Consider the following 21,330-nt stretch of genomic DNA (forward strand, 5'->3'; position numbering starts at 1 on the left):
GGTGACAAGTGCACCACCTGAAGACCTGGGGGGAAAAAACAGGATAGAGACAGATCACAATGGAGAAAATCTATGTGGTAACTAAAAATTAACAATGATTTGAGGAAGGAAGGAAGGAAGGAAGGAAGGAAGGAAGGAAGGAAGGAAGGAAGGAAGGAAGGAAGGAAGGAAGGAAGGAAGGAAGGAAGGAAGGAAGGAAGGAAGGAAGGAATGAATATTGGGTGAAAAAATATTTAGAGTTATTCTAATATAATGGTTTTGAACTAGAAGCTGGGAAACTGAATTCTAATCCTCTCTTAGACATAGAAGCTTGCTTAGTGACTTTGGGACAATCAGTCTTTCTCAGCCTTCACTGGTGGTGGTGGTTGTTATTGTTGTTGGAGAAAGAGGAAAAGGAGACTGTGTTGTGTTGTTCAGAATAAAAGTAGTAAATAAATCTAGCAAATAAACACCTAATAAGGGTGTGACAAGCATTCTGTGTCTGCATGGAACAGGTGGTCTTGGGTGGTTCACTCCTGAACCAAAGCAAATATCTTTGCATTCTGGGTTCATGCAAAGGAACTGTTTTATTTTGTGTTTCAAGCAAGACAGTGCTACACTATTTTGTTGCAGGCAGAAGTAGTTTGGGAAGGTGAAGTAAAACCCAACTCACTGTAATCAAGACTAGTCAAGGGGAAGGAGAGAATTTAAGATACCAAGTAGATTGGTGAAGTGTGAACTGGTGGAAAATAACATGTTAGGAAATCAGCAAATGACAGCAGATAGTAGGAAAAAAGCACTGGGAAGTTCAGAAAGACAGGAAGACCAGGAGGATATACCATCCTGGGGACATTGGCATCAGCTGAAGGAAGAAGTAAAGGCATTAAAAAACCTCAGAAGTAAGAGAGGTTGGTAAAATATGTCATTCTGGGAGATGCTGAGGAAAGAAGGATACCCTGAGGATAATGAACATTGGGGTTCACCTTATTCCTTATGCTTTGTTTTATGGTCCTGACAAATTGTAGATGATAAAAAAATGATTTGTTGGAAGCTCACAAAGATTATAGAACATCTTCCACACTCATGACAAGATTCCCATTATGGCACCCAACTACATTAAAGCAACTGTTTCTTCCTATAGTTTCTGGAAACAATAAGCTGTAACCAGATATCCAAAATGTCAGTAGTTAAGCTACTCAGTTGAACTTTTTAAGCACTTTCTATGGCTAAAAAGGGAAAATTATGACATTCCAGGCCACAAATTATTCAGTAGGTTAAATAATGGATCAGAGGTTAAAGGTTAAAAATGGAAAAAAAATACGTCCTTCCCTTTTCATGTCTTAAGGTGTGAACAAACTTCAGGGAATAGCAGAAAATGGACAATGTTCGTCACCGATCTTTCACTTTCTACACCCCGATCCCACATCTGTGCCAACTATTATCTTAAATTACTGAGCAAAATAAATAAACAATAGTCCCATTAGATTAAATCTACAAGCTTTTATTGGAATAAGCTATCAATTAGTAAACCAGAGTTTTAATTTTAAAGCTAAGATAGCCCAGAACATCTTCCCAGTAGGAGGTATAAGATTATATAACTAACTAACTAGTAGAAATGATGCTGACTTGCTAGCTTGATTACCAAGGAAGGTTTTGTAATTAAACATTTAATTCTGAAGTCTTGGTTTGATCCCATGCACTTAGTGAGCCTCGCTACATCACAAGCTGTAGGATTTGCAGTCATGTGGTTTTAGTCAATCTTTCTTATGTCTGCTTTGCAGTTTTTATAGAAAGATGGGAGTGTGCAAAAAGGGCACTTCAAAGGTTGACTAAAAGAGAAGTCTTCCACATTCTTTCTATTGCTCATTAGAAAGTTTTGCATTGATTAGAACATCTTGTTTGCTGAGAGAGAGGGTGAGAGAGAGATTGCCATACATTCTGCCTGTACCTGAGTTATTGGGAGGAACTGAACTAGGTTCTACAGTCATAAACAGCAGCTTGATAGTGCCTTGTTGCTTTTTGTCTCGGCACTTTCCTGTTTCAGCAGACTGCTAAAGGCATGGCCAGTACTGGTATGAGATTTATTCTGCATGTGAAAGACATCAATGCCTTCATCTCAGGAGCTGATAGAGTAATACACTAATGTTAGTGGACACTCAGCAGACCTCTATATGGCCAATTACTATAATGAAAAGCAGTTAGGACAGCTCTCTGGAACACAGACCCAAATCCCAAAAGCTACTGTGAGGCATTGAAAATACACCATTCATGGCAACTATCTTAATGCCCCTGCCTTCATGTGACATACTTTGCTGTTTTAGTGAAACTTATAGGTCTGGAAAGAAAGAAGGGACAACCTTAAGGAATGAATGGGGAGAGAGCAATGGGGAGGCACAGGTTGTTTTGGTGAGTGGTGGCCCTCTTTAGCTCTCTCTGGGGTAATTTTGTACCTATGTATTTGGGAGCAAGTCCAATTATTGACAATAGTTTTACTTTTTACTAAGTAAAAACATAGGATCACAATGTCAACAGTTTACCAATCTTTTCAGTATTACATTTTATTTGGAATTGCTCATAAGGCGCATGAGCTACAGCCTCCAATATCTGAGGTTCATTTGTTCTGCTTGATGGCTGAGCAGCTCAATGGCACTTTGCAAACTCTATTTATGTTTATTTTTATAGGGCTCTCCTGGCAATGCTTGCCAAAGTAGATTTGAAAAATGAAAACACTACTTTGCTTAGTATTTAACTGTGTTTAATACAGCACAGTTCATGGATCTATCGAGTGCCCAGAATAGAGCAGAGAAAATTATGCATTTCAATCTGCAATAGAGCAACTACAAGAGAAAACACATATCAATATAAAGCACACATTTTTGCAACCAACATCTTAATTTTTTTTAATAACCAATTGTTTAATACAAGAAAAAAAGAAAGAAATACATTATCCAGAATGCACTAAGAATAAAGCCATAAAAACATTTAAATATTGCTTCACCATTAAAAATAATACTCTTTTTAAAACTGGATCACCTGATTCAGTTGCAACAAAAATTGGCTGCAATTGTAATTTAATTTCAGGATGTGTATACATACATACATACATACATACATACATACATACATACATACATACATTCTTTTTTAATCACTTGGCGTTATTATATGTTATAAAGAGAAACAGGTGGCTTGAGAGGTATACCTAGGGTCTACTTTTTAAATCACAATTATCTGATTTCACACTTGGAAGCCAGTGTTAAAACCACAGGGTAAGAGATACCAATATATTTGGAACTTGATCAAGGTTTGTGGAACTGAGCAGATTAAATAATATATAAACACACTTAAGGTTATGTATCTGAGAATAAACTCAATAGGTAGTATTCCCTGACTTCTGAATAAATGCATAGACAATCACGAGTCAATTTTTAACAATAATTTATAATAATAAAGTCTTTCCAGATTTTTAGATTTCAAGAATAAGATAAAGGATTATTAAGCAATGATGATAAAAACTGAAAGCAGTAATGGCTGTATAAATTTTCATGAGTCATAAATGTTGGACTACATTACAAATTGTGTTCTCTTATTAAAATCAAATGTTACGAGGGGATGAGCTGAATTGTACTTGCATGTGATCAAAGTTTATTGGACTTGGCATTCAGAATTAAGAACTGCAGTGTTGGAACAAGAAAACTATCTTAGCTGAAACAAAATCAAAACTTCAAAAAGTAAAATATAAATGTACGTATTCATATTGATGAGATATTAATGGTCTTAGGAAAATAATACCATTTTTCAATGTCTGATGAAGATAAGAACTACATCAAAATGGTTTTCTGGCTTAAGTCCCATGACTGGAGATGATTGGATATATTCTTTATTGGATTCATTTCAATCCAGGGATTTACAAATGGAAACATATGTGGAAATCTAGTAGTGTTCATGGCCAGATTCCCTCTGAAGTTTATCACAAATTTTAATTGTTTATGTGACCAAAGGTGAAATTTAGTTAATTTAATTGTCACTTAATTATCATTAATTTTGATCAAATTAATTTATTTTTTTAACTTTAGCTTTGTTTCTTTTTTTGTTCAAAATTTATTTATTTTATTTTATTTATTAACTTTTGTGCCTCCCATGTTCCCTATAAGGTGACTCTGGGCCATCTATCTACATTATCCATTCAACCTGATTGATTGATTGATTGATTGATTGATTGATTGATTGAAAGAGAGACAGAGCGAGACAGAGAGAGACAAAAAGACAGAGATATGATAGATAGATGATAGATAGATAATATTCTAATGCAATACATAAAGATACAATATCTATCTATCTATCTATCTATCTATCTATCTATCATCTTTCATAAATTTTGCTTGCTAAATCCTGGTATTGATTTCCTGACTTTCTTAAATTAGTTTTAAATGCACTACATTATACTGGTTTTTGTTTCTGATCTTCTTTGCTTCCATTACTAATTTGGCCTCAGTTTGGTTCCTCCAATTCTGCTGTATAGTAAGAGATACAATGTAATGCTCTTTTTTCAAATTGTCAAATTTTCTTTTTTCCCTATCAAAGTCCTTCAAAAATAACTAGAACTTTTCCCTTTCACCAACATGTTTAACTCACTATATCATTTTTTTAAAATAAATAATATCAGCTAGGATTTTTAAAAATCTTACTGTATTACTGCCCAGAGGAAGGGAGGGAGAGAGAAAGGAAGGAAGGAAGGATTCTAGACTGAATTTAAGAAATCTGATATCTATCTGGACAACAGCGTATAAGTAATTGATTTTAATGTGAGTTGTCTTCTCAGTTTTCTAAAAAAGAAAGAAAGAAACCTACTAATTGGTAGTTTAAATAGTCTAACACTGTTTATATTAATTTGAATCCTATGTAATTGTTTAATACAACATGAATGTTTCAAAGGATTCTTACAGGTTATGAATATGAAAGATATTGTTGCACATAATCCACAACCAATAATAAATTGATAACTATGATTAATTCTTCTTGTCATTTCCATTGAATATGATTAGTATTGGAAAGTAAAATCAATCTGGGCTTAGAGCCTTTGTGTAGAAAAATGTCCAGTACAGTAATCACTTTCAGACTGCAGGATATTAATAAAACTGAATAAAAAGATATCAGTTCCAGAAATGCTGTGTTTTTATTACCATCATTTTGCTTTGTTTTGAAAGATAGGCAGGTTAAGTTATTTAGTGATTATATTCTTTTAAAGGTCAATTCCAAGTGGAGACTGCAAAATGAAGTAGAAGGAAGCTGCTTGTAAACTGGTTAATTTACACTGTCTCCAATGTCTCTTTATTTTATGTCTACTTTCAGTTTAGTTGTCTTTGTCTGAATACAATCTACTTTGTTATGTTCTGCCATTTAGTCCTTGACCTCTAGCCATCTAATGGTACTATGTTAAGTTAAAAGCTTACTCTGTAAGCTCCTAATTATCTTCCAACAGCTGCTAAAGACCCAAACCTCAGCAAGACCAATGATTGGATGAATTTTGTATATTTTGTATATGTTCTATATTGAATGCCATCATAGTAATTTGTTCTGAATTTAAAATTGTTTTAAATTAATATTTAATTTAATATTTAATATTTGTTGAATATTATGAGGTGTTTTGGAGCACTAAATCTAATAGAATAAATAAATAAAGCAGATGTATGAATATCCTATCTTTGTTATCAAAGGTTTACAAATTTAAGTAATAAAAATGAAATAAAATTAGTGTCAAGTGTGAAATTTTGGCAGCTACATTCCTCTTTGTTTTCATCTTGCCATAAGTGGGGATGCTTTCAAATGAGTTAGGTAGGGAAATAAAACCTCTTCAGTTCTGTGGAAGTTTGCTGAGAGGAAAATGTTTGCTGTCTGGAAAATGTTCAAGGACATTCTAGCAGGTGTGAAGAAGATGGCTTCTTCTAAATAAATACCCAGCTACAACATACATAGCTGTCCAGACTCAACCAAATACTCCGATAAACTAAGAAGTCTTCGTTGATTGGTTAAAAAGTGCAATACATATTTTACAAGTCTATCTTCTATTATTACCTGTTTTTATGTACTGATGGGGAAGTATCCATTCTGGTCATTTTTTTCTAGTTGTGAATGCAATCAAAATACTTTGAAACAGGCAGTGACATGGCATAAAGCTATGTTCTGATATTAATAGATATCAGGCAAATACGCTAACAGTAAAAAACAGCCTGCTTAAGGAATCACCAAGAACATTTTACCAATGCTGACAGACCAAACCATTTTCATATAAACCAGGGGTCTTCAAACTTGGCCCTTTTATGACTTGTGAACTTCAACTCCCAGAATTCCTCAGCCAATGTGCCTGGCTGAGGAACTCTGGGAGTTGAAGTCCACAAGTCATAAAAGGGCCAAGTTTGAAGACCCCTGATATAAACAGAGAGCAAATCCCACTCCATTATAGCACTGATGATGTTACCTAGCTGGGTAATGAAACATCTGCAAGAAAAATATCATATGCAGAGAGCATTAAAAGCCCTACATACAGTGGTGAGATTTAAATATGTGAACAATATGTGTGGATGCCACTTCCAGAAGTCCATTCTGGGCCTGGACAACCAAAAATTAGCTACCGGTTCTGCCGAAGTGGTACGAACCAGCTGAATCCCACAACTGTCTACATATGTACTGATATCTCTGCTGTTTGGGAACTACTAGAGACCACCCTTCTCCAATTATTTCTACTTATCAGATCTCTCAGGATGGACATGCTTTGGATAGTGTCTTCTAGAAGTAGTCAGGAAATGAATCTTTTCTGAAAATCATGCCACCTAAAATTGGGTTGGTCCTACATAGCTGCCCAGATTCAACCAAACACTTAGGAGACTTCTTATGAGCTGGCTGTTTTGTATGGAGGTCAAAAGAATACTTAAGCCTATATTTGTTGGTTGTATGGGTTTCCTTGTAGCAATTTTAGCTGTTAGCATTTTTTATTTATTTGTCAGATTTTTTCCCCCAAGCCTATTTCCTGCATTTGTAGGGGTGTACATCTTGTACATGTAGAAGCAGTTGCTTTCAGCTGTACCTGTAATGTGGTAGCCATTGTTTGATTATCACTTCTACTGTTGCCTTGCCAGGTTTCCACTGAACTCCTGGTGGTTTACTGAAGCCTTAGTGAGCTACCATATGTTACTTGTTGGCTGTATATGGCTTGAAAGGATGCACAAAATGCAAGTTAGTACTAATGCCAAACATCCAGTTATAAGAAGATTTTGAGCCATGGGGAGCTTTTTTAATTGGACTCTGAACCACCTACGTAACTTAAAGAAATAACATTTCTCCTTTGCAAACTTCAAAGACATTTCTTTCCCACTTCAGTATTGGAAGAAAACAAACTGTCCATGATCATTTATGAGATGATTTTTTTTCCCTTTTACCTCCTCTCTCTGCTTTTCTTTCAAAATGTCACTTGCATGTGACAGTCCTGAAAGCCAAATCTCTGTTTATAAAGAGATCTCATACAGGGTAGGCATCTGTCATGATACACACAATTTTGACATGATTGGTGGGAAATGTAAAACTGAGCCCGTGTTTTGTCTACTGCATCTCTGCCATTCTAAAACCCCAAACCATCTTTCTGAAAAACTGGGAAGGTGCTGCCAAAGTATTAGAGAGGATAAAGACAAAAACAACACACAGAGCTTCTGAATTACAGTTTTAAAAGCAAATTGTAGCCAGGGGCACAATGATACCAAAATCAAACATTTCATTGTAAAGAGTGATTATTAAGCATATGATTAAGGATGACCCTGTATACACAACTATAAATTTTACTATGTCTCTCCTTTTCTTTGCATTAAGGTACAATTCAGTTCACTACAGTTAGCAACTGGAAAAAGAAGAAAAAAGAGAAAACAAAGGCAAGTTTTGTCCAATTTCTTCCTACATTCTATCTGGAGTTTAACAGCATAGAACTAATTCTTACCTTGCTACTTAGAAAGCTTAGTGCAATAGAGGGTTCTCTAATTAAACGTGAATATGAATGTATCCTACAACTGGAAAATTAAAGATACCTGCTTGACATTTGATTGGAATAGGAATACTTATTTCTGATTATTTTAATACTTTCATGTTGTAAGCTGCCCAGAGTCGCTTCGAAACAAGATGGGTGGCAAATCAATCAATCAATCAAATAAATAGTTTGTTCATCATAGTGCAAGAGTGACTTGTGGAAAAAAATGTGCATAAATTCACATGATTTGTGATATGGAGATAACGATGATGATCCTAATTTATAAGATTTTGCTATGTATGGTCAGATGTCAAACATATACAATACATTTTATCAAAATCTCTCTCTCTCTCTCTCTCTCTCTTTCTCTCTCTTTCTCTTTCTCTCTCTCTCTCTCTCTCTCTCTTGCTCGCTCGCTCGCTCGCTCGCTCTCCATCCCTCCCTCCAACACATTATTTCCTTTTCGACTAAGCAAAATTATGCACATTTCTGACATTAACTAAAAATAATAATGTACGTGTAAAGTAAGAAAAAGACACAAATAGAACTAAGTCTACAATACTGTTCGCTATAATTCTCCATAGTGTTCTAATCTTGCAAATCCTCCTTGTTTTCACCACACATATAGATCAAATCAAACATTGCTATTTCTCTTTTAAATGCTAAAAAGTATATAATTGGATCTTGAATTAAAACAAGTATGTTCTGTTACCCAATTTCTATAAATGGAAGCCAATTAGCTTATATACATCTGATACATGAAAACATCTACCTGGTATAAAAAAATTTCAGTCTTTTCATTCTCCCATTGATTTTAGGTATATTATGATGGATAATATAAAAAGTGTGACTGTGTATGATGTTCCAGAATTAAGTTACATTTGTGAGCTTGTCTTGCAACAGAGGAACAGGTGGCTAACAGCATGGACATTATTCAGTAAAGATTGTACCAATTTATTTCCATTGGTTTATGAAGAATCAACCAATTTAGAAATATAAAGATTTCAGGGGAATTCAAGGCTAATAGTTCTGCCATATGGGTACATTGCCGATAGAAGTGTGAATTTTAGACCAATTTTTACATGAGCATATATCCATACAAAGATGAAACTTGGTTCATGCTTACTTTACATAAAAACTGGATGTCCCCTTAAAGGCTGCATTATATTACTGGGGCAAAAGTAAGGAAGCAAGAAACATTAGAAAATAAATCAGATGTCAGATTAATTTATATTGGTAATGATCTTAGTCTTTTACCCTTCAATGCTTGATCCTCTAGAATGCCAGTTGATAATTTGGAGTAAAACGTGCCTGGCATTGAAATTAATTGGGTATAAATTAATAACTCGAAACTTAATTCAGATCAAATTACTAGTTGATCTGGTTAAAGAGATTGATTAACCATTCTTTGTAAAAATTTAAATTGCAGTTTCAGGGATATTTCTGAAGTTGACATGGCTTCTGAATGACTGTGTGACCTTCAGTCCCCCCCTCTTTTAAAAGATGGATTTGGTCACGGTGATATTTGCCTTGGTCACTCCTCATTAAAATTACTAAATCGTTCTACTCTAAAACTGTGCGAGTTCAGGACCTGCAAAACAGTTTCTTTGGGGTCAGCAACAAGGGCATAATGTTTTTCTTCTAGATTGCTAATCTCTAAATAAGAGATGAGCAACCTTCACACAGGTCTGTATGCTGATCCAAATCTAATTTGGAAACTCTGTAATTGTTCAGTGCAAAACTTGTAAAAGCAACCCACTCCTTTTAACAGTTCACTCTCTGTAATTCTATTTCTTTTAAGCAATTTCCTAATGCTTGATAAGTCTTCATAGAGGAATAACACAATACCTTTATTATTGTTCTGATAGTAAGAGCAGAAATTATACAACATTTCAGTTTGCAGGACATTCTTTGTTTATCTGATTCAAATGTCCTGATTCAAACTTCCCCACTGTGATATCTGTGGAATGCAGTACTCAGAATTCTCAGCAATAACTTTGCTGTCTATGGGGAATTCTGTAAGTCAATGTCCATACTAAACAATGCAGCATTCCCAGCTTGAAGAAGACTAATCTACTTAGCCTTTGAAAACCCATTTCAAAGGTAGGTAAACTATAACATACAGTTATTGTTAAGCTTTGAAAAAGGAATGAATGAACATAGATTGAATATTGTAGTCCCAGAAATTAAAATAGTTTCAAGTCAGAAGAGTTTCACAGAATCATAAAATTATAGCATTGGAAGACACTAGAAAAAATATTTAGTCCAATTATCCACAATGTTTAGGAATATATCCAGAATTTCTGCTTCTAGTTTCTGTGGGCATTCTCAATGGAACCCTTTTATGGACTTGAACACTGATAGCAGAGCCCTCTTTTTAATCTTCATTTCTTGAGATAGAACATCCCATCTTCATTCCTTTGTCATGATCTTAAACTGTTCCAACATGCCAATTTCCTTATATATTTAAATCATAATATAAATCATAATCTAAATTTAATGATAACCTGTTTTCAAGTTAAAAAACTTAAATATAAAATGTATTTATCTCTCTAACGTCTTAATTTATAAGGGTCATGCATTGACTCTTTATCTAAGATGTTCCAGTGAAAGTTAACTTTTCAAATTTACATGGGAAAATATCTGATGAAAAGCTATGGAGTATAAAGAGGGTACCCACAGGTCATAGAATATATTATTATTGTGGAAAAGTATGAATATTTATGATTTTAGATGGAAAGAAGCAGCTAGTTTTAGATCCAACCGAATATATAATTGTTCTGGTATATACACTGAGAAAATAAGTATACTGCTATTGACATTTTTAAAAGTTAACACTTAGAACACAGAACATAGAACTTTGGAGGTCTTCTAGTACAGCCCCCTGTTCAAGCAGGAGAGTCTATACCATTTTAGACAAAGGGCTGTCCAGCTTCTTCTTGAAAGTGTCCACAACTTCTGAAGGCAAGCCATTCCACTGGTTGACTGTTCTCACTGTTAGGAAATGTCTCCTTACTTCTAGGTTGCTTCTCTGCTTGATTAGTTTCTATTCATTGGTTCTTATCTTTACACTTGGCAGTAGAATTTTTACTTCTGTTCTTTGAATAACTGATGCCCTTGTCACCAATTCCTTCTTTAGCTTCAAGAGAAGTGTGTTGTAACAAAACACTGGAAAAGACATTATGTATTCATGCAATTGCACTTTAAATAAGGGCAAGTTTGAATTCCTTACATACCTAATTTAGCTGATATTCACATACAGTGGATGCCCATGGGAGAATGACATCTCAGTGGCAATCTCTGCTAAGATTTTTCTTAAAAAAAACAAACTTCTTGTAATCCACCAATTTGGACTTTTTCACAGCATGAATAACAATCAGGGGCCAAGTTCTCTGGCATTCAACATTTGCAGCTCCAAAACCCCACCACAAACCAGGTAAAGGCAAATGAACAACAAAAAATTTATGTAGTGGAAATAGCTGTGTATAAAACAAGAACATATAAAATTTTTCAAAACTCTATTAATGTTGTTAGTAGAAACCATATGAATACACTAACTTTCAATAGGATAAAAAAAAGCTCTTCAGTAGTTTTTCCAAAGAATTCCCAAGCACTACTACTGAAAAAAGTGAATGGAGTTTACACCTCCTTTTTTTTTTTTTTTTTGCCAAGAATGATGTTTTTGTTTCAAACGATACCTATTTTGACAACTGATATACCAGTTAAACAATGGCAGAAAAATACATCTAAGTTAGTCTGACAAGGGGGAAAAAAGCAAGAGCTAAATATAAAATACTTCAAGATGCAAAGGAAGAAGAAGATCCGGACTGCCTGACTTGATACTGTATTTTGTAGTCTGCTGCTCAGTTGAAATAAAAGAGTGGATTTTGCTGATAACTAAAAGAATTTTAAAATTGGAAAAACACAATAAGAGATTTGGATGGCCTCATTTTCAATGGTATGATAAAGTTAAGATTTATTAGAAATGACATATTGAAGAGCGGCATGGTGTCCTAGTGGTGAAGACACCCGCCTCCACTCGGAAGGTTGAGAATTTAATCTTAGGTAGCAGCAGATATTTCTCTCCTAGGGCTCAAAGAAAAAAATATCTTCTGTGAACTCCATGTGGTGTCAGGAAGGGCATCCGGACAGTAAATGCTTAGCTCCATCCAGTCGACCTGTCTCTACCCTGAATTAAGAGATTACAGGGTCATAAAAAGGGTGTTTTATTAGAAATGACACATTGAAAATATGGAACAGATATAAACACAGACTGTGCCTGAAAATGCCTTTATGGATTTAGCTCAAGAAGCATTTTACCGGAAATATATGGTAAAGAAAAATGGTTAGTTTATCAAGAGTTGTTAAAACAGAAACATGGAGAATATAAGATGAAATCAGAGAGCAACTGGTTGCCAAGGGACTTAGTTTTCAAGGATTTATGTTTGCACAGTTAAGAGAAAGATTTAAGATAAGTAATAGGAAATTTGGGATTGACCAGCAGGAGACAGAATTTTAAATTGAACTATGTACAAATGAACAGTGTTCAATTACTAACATGTATTAACTTCTAATTGAAATTTGAAATGGAAAAACAAGTGAAAGTGTTTGATAAAATGGGCTAAAAACTTTGGACATAACATATTGAAACAGTGGGAATAGATCTGGTCAAAAGGATTGACATTTACATTGTGGTATAATGTAAAAAATATATAAAATGATGTATCATTGGTGTATGACTGCAAAAAAAATAATCTAGAGGTACATTAAATTTATAATGGAAATGTGGACAGCATGAAGCATAATTTTATCATGTCTGGTAGACTGATAAAGAAGCAAGAAATGTTTAGGTTCATATACCTATAATTATATAAAGAATTTTAAAGATAAATATTTGACTGAAACCAAAACTTTTCTTGCTGAGATTAATAGACAGTCAATTATAAAAGAGCCATTCAAGATTATTTTCGTATATGCTGCAAGACTATTATATGAATAAAAATAGAGAGAGTAGTTGCTAAATTGTGAAGTACATATTTTCCATGTTAAAAGTCAAAACACATGGATGCTGATTCTAGCAAATATGTACCTATACTACAAACACATGAATTAATATATAGGAAACTTTATTTAAATTTCTGGCTTATATTGCCTTAATTTAAATCAGTACATGATTTTACTCTAGATAATGGGGAGAACAAGGTGGATTAGGTTCAAATCAGCACTTGAAACTCACTTCATAAATAAAGTAACCTAATAAAGCTCACCATTGAAATATCTAGATATTCACAGTATTTTATTTTTATTCCAAACATACAATGTTTTTTTCCTTTAAAAAGGCCTTTGACAAACTGATTCCACATGAAGCAGCATTCTTTGTCAGACAGTTAGACAGATACATACACATATTCATGCTCACTAATTCCTTTAAGTATTTATCTTTTGAGAATAGTATTTTTTCTCTGCTCAGCTCACTATTAAGAAGAAAGGAATTTTCTAACAGTAGGTTGAATCCAACAAGCAAATTTCCCCTGTGGTTCAAGCCATGTAATTTTCTTAATTTCCAGCTGCTGCCCAAATGTTAGAGAGAGGTGCATCAGCAGAAAAGCCATTTCTACTGATCTGAATCCAATAGTATCTGATCTTGTCATAGCATAAGACAAATCACTAAACCAAATAAGGTTGGTGTTGGATTTTTGGAAATATAGACCCACTTTTGAGTATATTCCAAAGTTTAACTGGCTTTTCATTATAGTCGATCACAGAAATGATCTCCTGAATCTTGGGTTTAAAACTGAAGAAATAATTCCCTGTTTCAATTCTGTATTCCACTGTACAGCTTCCTGAACCATAGAATACAAATATCATTCTTTATCTTTTACACAGAGAGATTATAGTTAGAGAGAAGGAGGAATTAAGTCATGGTTTGTTTATAAACTTCCCACATACTATTTGCATGGAAAGAGAACATTAGACGTGGTTTGATTCAGCAACATACATCTTTCTAATCTGTTGAAGCATGAACCTTTCTGAAAAATGTCATTTTCTTTTCCTGCAGCCAGAAGAGGTGCCCTATTCCTAGCAGTATTGTTTGTTTATGGGGGAAAATATCTGAAACTATTGTATTATTTTATATAAATATGAGGTATCTTAGCTTTCTAGTCCCTATTTATTTCTTTTATTAAAAGGCCATTCCACCTTGGAACAATATCTTTGGGAATACCATGATCTGATTTAGTACTTTGGGATAATTGTTTAAAGTTAGTATTGACCACATCTTCTTCAAACACCCCCCCCCCAGAATGATCCTATAACAGGGCATATTCCTATGGCAATTTGAGGAAGAAATATGGGTGCTATGATTGTCTAACAGTTTGGTGTACTGATTAAGGCACAGGGCTAGAAATCAGGAAACTATGAATTATTGTTCTGCCTTTGGTGACTTTCTTATCAGCCCTAGAATTGTACACAATTCCTGGAGATATTGCCAAGAAAACCAAAATCATTGTCTACAATAAAGGTATGTATGTCATGTATTTCCATCAGAATAATTTGTTGACCATGACAGGTGGAGCATGCTTTCTTCCCAATAATTTCTCTGGGAATTATAACATATCAGAATTTGGTACTGTATCCATAGTATTTCGCTTCAGAAATTTAGCCAAAACACTTCTCTCTGAAGTAGTGTAAAGCATTTTGTTAAAAAACAAACAAACCTTTTTTTTCCACTGAAAAATCATTCTTTCCCCAAAAGCTATTGACTAATCTCTTCTAGCCACTTGCAAAGAACTAATGGTGGGAAAAATAGACATCCCAGCTCTAATTAACACATGCTATTTAAAAATATTCTTGTTACTATTAATTTCTCAGTAATAAAAGCAAACTGTAAATTAAAATACTATACTGAAAATATTTTTTTCTTTCACTATATATATGCCACCCAGAGGTTGCGTTAGAATTGGGATATAATTAATGGCATTAAGATCCAGTTGCAAAAGGTCTCAGTCTGTAACACAAGTTAGCAGCTGCAGTTGTTAAAAGCAAAGCAAAACGTAAAAACCAAGATCCTCCAAGGTCTACTATAAAACAGGTATTAAAAAAAATGTTAATGGAGGCAATACCAAGCAGATTACGAAGGGATTAGAAACTGTGATGGAAATTGGAATGAATATTGTATGCCAGGTATAAAAATATAGAGTTAAAATTTGCTTCCTGGGTTCTATAACTACAGGTTCTATAGAATCACAGGAAAATGGGAACTTTGGTAGAGCTCCAAACAAGAAATAACCACTTACGGTAAACAACGATGAGTCAAAGGCAGTCCCTCGTCCTCCAAAAGAATAAATAACAGGGCAGAAAATGAAATTTAGTTGACAGGAGACATATGAAAATGAGCAAACTGTGAATTCAGAAACGAGAAGCATGGAGAGAAGGAAGAAAAACCATCTAAGACAGACAGTCTAAAGAGATAAGAAATCAGACTGGAGATTCTTTTCTGGTTTTCAAACAAGATGGAAAGAAAGGTAACCTATGAGGAGGGCAAAGAGGTGGACAGGAGAAAGTGTAATTTTCTTCCTGCCAGTTTCTTCTCAACAGGAGTTCCTTTTCATTAGGAAACATGGAGGAGCATACCCTGAGGAGACAAGAAGATAAGGAATTTCAGTTGGCAACATCTTGGCTTACAGAGGAAAAAGAAGCTGGTACACTTTAGGAAGAAAAGCACCCTGTGACTCACCTAGGGGTAGGTTGAGACTTGAAAAACCAAAGGGATCAAATAATCAGGATGTAAGAGGACCAACCCAGAAAACAAGGACAGGCAAAAAAGATAGAATCATCCAGTAAGAAAAAAAAGACTTCTGCAAAACCATCTGTTCCATATGGAGTAATTTACAAGGGGAGAGTTTAATTTGTTAAATATGTGTTATGCTGTTAATATGAGCTATTCTTTTAAGACTATTCAGTCTGTAGCAGGTGTATGCAAAGTAGAACATCACATTGCTTTCAATAGTGTAGCATTGTTTCAGATTGTTGTTCGCAGTGCTGGTTCTGTTTTCATAACTGAATTGTTGATATTTATCATTAATAGCAGCAAACCCATTATTGCTCACTCTTGAAACATGCAATTTGATTATTCTTCCAGAAAGTGGAAGGGAAATTGATCCACTAGCTCCTCACCACCACTGAATGTGACTTGGTGCCACCTAAAAATAAATTGCAAAGGGGATCTGGGCAAATGGTATAGACTCTCCTGCTTGAGCATGGGGTTGGACTAGAAGACCTCCAAGGTCCCTTCCAACTCTATTCTGATTGAAACCAGACTCTGTAAATCAGAAGAACCTCTATATCAGTGTTTCTCAACTTCAGCAACTTTAAGAAATGTGCACTTCAACTTCCAGAATTTCTCAGTCAGCCATGAATTCTGGAGGTTGAAGTCCACAAATCTTAAACTTGATAAGATGGAGAAACATTGCTCTAGGTTAACACAGTGGCTACATCTATGGATGAATAGCTACAGTGAGCAGGAGCTGCAAGTTGAGATTATCCCACTCTCAAATGCATACAGATCTAGTTCTAGTTCTTTTTATATAAGATTCTCATGAGAAAAAATAGAAGTCAGAGAAAGTCTGCTGTGGATGTTTGAATAACGACATTAAATCCCCTATACTTATAAGTTGTAGATGTTGAGACACTGTGCCTTATAAATTAGATATGTTGTTTTTCCCTCAATCCCCATAGTAATCATACGATGACTTGTTTTTAAATAGCTCTCATTTACCCATTTAAATTACAAAACAGCATCTGCTCAGGCTACGTGACTAGACGTATTTCATCAAAATGCACAAGAAGCTCCACATCTGAATGGCAACCACTCAGTTTCTCCCTCTCCTGTCAGATGATTGGTAACAGCGTGACATAACCATAGATACATGCCATCCCTGTCTTAATATGTAATAACTTTCACAACTAGAATGGATATTCATGTCCTCAAAGGATTAATATCTCTTTCATGAGATGTGGTTTTCCTGATGTAGTGGCTGAAGACAGAGTTGGCATTAATCCTAATCACTTGCTTCTACTTTCATTTTATCTACATTTGTCAGTAGCCAGTTTGACTTTAGCCAAAACATTTGGGTCTAGCAATTACCATGGGTACAATGACTGCCACCCAAAAAACAGAGATAGGCCTAGAGGTCTTGATGATATGAAATGGTCCTTCTATGTAGAAATACTTCTAAGGACAACAATGGGATAGTTTGGAAGTCAACTTGTGATTGAGACTAAATTTTAAAAAAATCTCAGTGGTACACAGGTTTCATAGCCATGAGTGAACTAATAAGGGTCTGAGAATTAAGTGTTTTCCAGTTTGATCTGTTATCAGGGTAACCTGGTCCATCCCAAATATGGGATGGAGCATATTGCTTCTGCTTTCACCTTTCAGCCCCAGTCTAGGAGCCTTCACAGGTAGTCGCTTCTGCGACAGACTATTTGTGTGTTGAATTTAAATTTACCTACAAAGAATTAAAGGGAGACTAGTTTAGCTATTTTGAGCTATTTAGCTCTATTTAGCTGTGGCTAGCTGATGAGAGCTAAATAGCTCAAAATAGCTATACTAGTCTCCCTTTAATTCTTTGTTGGTAAATTTTAAATTTAACATCTGAGAATTAATTGAATGAATAGTTCTGCGTACCACATTGTGTCTTTTCCTATGGTCCCTAGTATAAATGAAATTCTAACTCCTACTGTTGTGATTCCTCACAAGCCAGTGGATCCGGCAGCTGAGTCTGAGGACTCAGATGAGGAGGAGCGACATTAGAGTCAGAGGAAGGCTCTAAGGAGCTCCAAGACTTACGGTCGGATAAGGAGCTTGGCCCCTCTAATTGTGCTCGGGCTGAGACACAGCTGTGCTGGGAGCCTGAGTTGGACAGTGATGAGGAACAGCTGGGACAAATCCCGGATACAGACAGGCGAAGAGAGTGGGACAGAGGAATGCAATGAGGTGGCTCCAAAGGCAAAGGACAAGGCATTAGGAAGCCACACCTTGGCTGAATTATAAAAGGGGAAGGTGTGGGAGGTGCTGGTTACTGAAGGCAACCGTTCGTGTTGAGGATCGAGTTTCTGTGGACTGTGTTTGTTTGCCTTGGACATTGACTCAGGTCTGTGAGAATAAATTTCTTGCGGTTCTTGCCTGTTTCTCGGAAGAGGGGTTTCTCCTTGTGAGTACAACAAGGACCCATGTAGGCTGGGACAGAACACCTACATCTAAATATTTCTAAAATGCCGATTCCTGATACCTTTGAGAACATTCATGGTCTGCTCATAGATGTAGCAGACCAGATTCTGACAAAGGATAGTTTAATTTTGCACCTAAGTGTTACACTGAGAAGGAAACAGGGATGGTTGACAAGTGTGGTTCATGTTTCTATAAGGGGATGCTTTAAACATTACAGAGGCTAAGTACAGCTATTTTGCTTCTTCCATTGCCTAAAAAAATGATCCCCCGTTGTTGTGCTCCAGAAAGGTTTAGGGAACTTGCCAAAATGAAGTTGGAGTTGCATATGGCCCTTTACCTCTACTGGAAATGGAAATAAAGGGTAGAATACCATAATACGATCCACACCAGGAAAGAAAACATCTTGCCTCCATCTGGTTATTGTTTAACAAGATAGTCTGCAACCTGTAATCTACTATGAGGACAATGAACATGGTAAGAATGGCTGTAAATATACTTTGTGTAACTGTTATACCACAACCCCATAAAGTAGGCAGTTTTATTCCTATCATGGAAAGAAAAATAGTGAAAATTTGGCTGCAAATGATGTAGATTAAGGAATATGTTTGATTGTGGGCTTCACACATCCTCCTATCTACTTTTATCTGCAGAATGTATCTCTCTCTCTCTCTCTCTGTGTATCTCTGTGTGTTTGTGTGTGTGTGAGAGAGAGAGAGAGAGGGAGAGAGGGAGAGAGAGAGAGAAAGAGAAAGAGAGAGAGAGAGAGAGAGAGAGAGAGAGAGAGAGAGAGAGAGAGAGAGAGAGAGAGAGAGAGAGAGAGAGATATTAATTCAGAATAATAACAAATTTATCATTTAGGGAAAAATGCTTTTGCATGCCACTTATTGTTTCTCTGACACTGTTTTCTTTTTTCCCCTTTTTTTCTTTCTTTTTCTTTCTTTTTGTTTTTGCCAAAGGCCATTAAGATGTCATGACAGAGCTGTTTCCTCCCAAATGGAATAATCTTCTCTAAAAAGCCAGAGCAAGAGAGATCTGTACAGCTAACCATTCAATAAGCTACATCCCATTTTCATTCTTATAATGGTTACAAAAATCTGTAGTGACAGAAACCAGGCTCTGACCAAAAGTATGTCTGACTACACTTCAGAAAAGATGCAAGGAACCTTAATGAAAGGAAAAGACATCTGGAAAACTATACAAGATATTTATAGAAGGGAGAAGATCTTCCTGAGCAATTAATTGCATATTGCGGTTCTGTCGTGCTTTTCTTCAAGAGATTCAGGGACCTACTTTGTATCTTCTCAGCAACTCTGCAAGTAGTATAATTTAGTTTGAAAAATCACACACACAATCATACGTGTGTGTGTGTGTGTGTGTGTGTGTGCAAATTTTCCAACTCCACTAACACCACACAATATAATTGTTTTGGTATGCAGTAATTAATATAACTATTCTAATCAGGACTTCTGTGTAGCTACTGTTCCTCAAATTTGCTGCAACCAGGTTGTATATAGTTTATCAGTTGTTAATATTTCTATAAGTGTCAGGCAGCAAAAATCTAGTACTCTGTGTTAGCATTGTAGACACCTGGCTATTATAACATTGCCATACTCTAAATAAGGGGTTCCCAACTGGGGGTGCAAGGTGATATTCCAGGGGGTGCGAAAACTTGGGTTTAGAAGTTTCAAAATTATAGTGTATATGCATAATTCTATTTAATCCTCTCATTCTCTGCTGTCCCCTTCTGCGATTGCTAATTATAACACTTGAACACCATCGGCATTGACAAATTCACCATCAGTCAATTGCAAAAGGAAGTTCTACTTGGAACAGTTTACATCCTGTGATGTTACCTCTTAACATTATAAAACATCAACATCTGCCTATCCCAGGTCCTTGGAAAGGACACAATAGGCAGATAAAAATGTCAAATACAGTCTGAATATCTGGCTGACTATGCAACAAACCATAATAATATAAATATGTATGATTTAGAGCAAGCTCTAGTTAAAGGCAGTGAATCTAGGTACAAGAGAAAGATAGATGAAGATCAGTTCAAAACTGTGCTGGTTGTAGGAATAAATGAGATGATAAAATGATGGCTAGATTGCAAGAAATATTTAAAAAATAAAAATAAAAGGAAGATAAAAAGTTTGTAATCTGGTTGGTGCAGACAGCTGTTGAAGCCTATGAACACATTTTAATAACAATCCCAGAGTTCTGGTACAAGCAGATTACTCTGAGATCTCTATGGATCAGATTACACTGAATCTTCACTAAACACCAGGGGATTTTAAAATTTTAATAGCCATGATGTGAATTGTTTCTTTTCTTTCAACTTGTCCTTCTGGATTCATTGGAAAAAACATGCTTCTTAAGCAAATGCAGTGGAAATTCTCCAAGCTGGTTTTCCAAAAAAATAATTGTGGTACAGATTTTCCAAGTATAAACCATGGCTGCTTTACATATTTTTACATATTGTGCAAAATAACCCCAATGGAGAGAGCAAGAACTAATTTTATCTAAAGTGATAAATGAGAGTGATATTGTAATTAATCAATACCATTCATATTAAAATAATCAATAGGCCATAATACCAAATAAACATTTCTTTAAAATATGTACTTTAAATAAGTTAAAGAAGGAAGGAAAAATAAAACTAAAACTGGTAGTTTCTTAAATTTCAAGATTCCAAAATACTTTTTTTTTCTTTCATTGCAGAACGGTTACAGCTACCCATCTGCAAACAATTCAAGATGTCACCTAATTGTTACATCCACATAGATGATTCAATTCTCATTTTAATGTTTTAATCCTGAGTTCTTTTTCAAATGCATCTATGATATGAAAGAGGTACAACACCAGATTTATATATGAATATGAGCTAAAAATAACATTTCACCCCATTTCTAATTTAATTTAATTTAATTTAATACATTAACTTATATGCCGCCCTTCTCCCCACGGGACTCAGGGCGGCTCACAGCATATTAAAACAACATAGCACATTTCCCCAATAAAAGCCAATTAAAACCAAATATTTGTAGCTGTGTCTCTTATTAAAAATCATTAAAAATTATCCCTATTTAAAATTCACCCTAGGTCAGTC

At 35.2% G+C, this 21,330-nt stretch overlaps 1 protein-coding gene across 1 annotated transcript in view; it reads left to right on the plus strand.

Annotated features, from left to right (window-relative positions):
* Positions 1 to 733: 733 nt before the first annotated feature.
* Positions 734 to 21,330, plus strand: part of LOC107294483 (CUB and sushi domain-containing protein 3-like) — a gene marked incomplete at its 3' end in the record, with an annotated part of 171,150 nt that continues 150,553 nt past the window's right edge. Inside the window, exon 1 of the mRNA XM_015823717.1 lies at positions 734 to 878. Coding sequence (XP_015679203.1) covers positions 734 to 878 — 145 coding nt within the window. The remainder of the gene's footprint in view (positions 879 to 21,330) is intronic.

The sequence above is a fragment of the Protobothrops mucrosquamatus genome, unplaced genomic scaffold (assembly GCF_001527695.2).
Source record: "Protobothrops mucrosquamatus isolate PMUCROS unplaced genomic scaffold, P.Mucros_1.0 scaffold1957, whole genome shotgun sequence".
In the NCBI taxonomy this organism is placed as follows: domain Eukaryota; kingdom Metazoa; phylum Chordata; class Lepidosauria; order Squamata; family Viperidae; genus Protobothrops; species Protobothrops mucrosquamatus.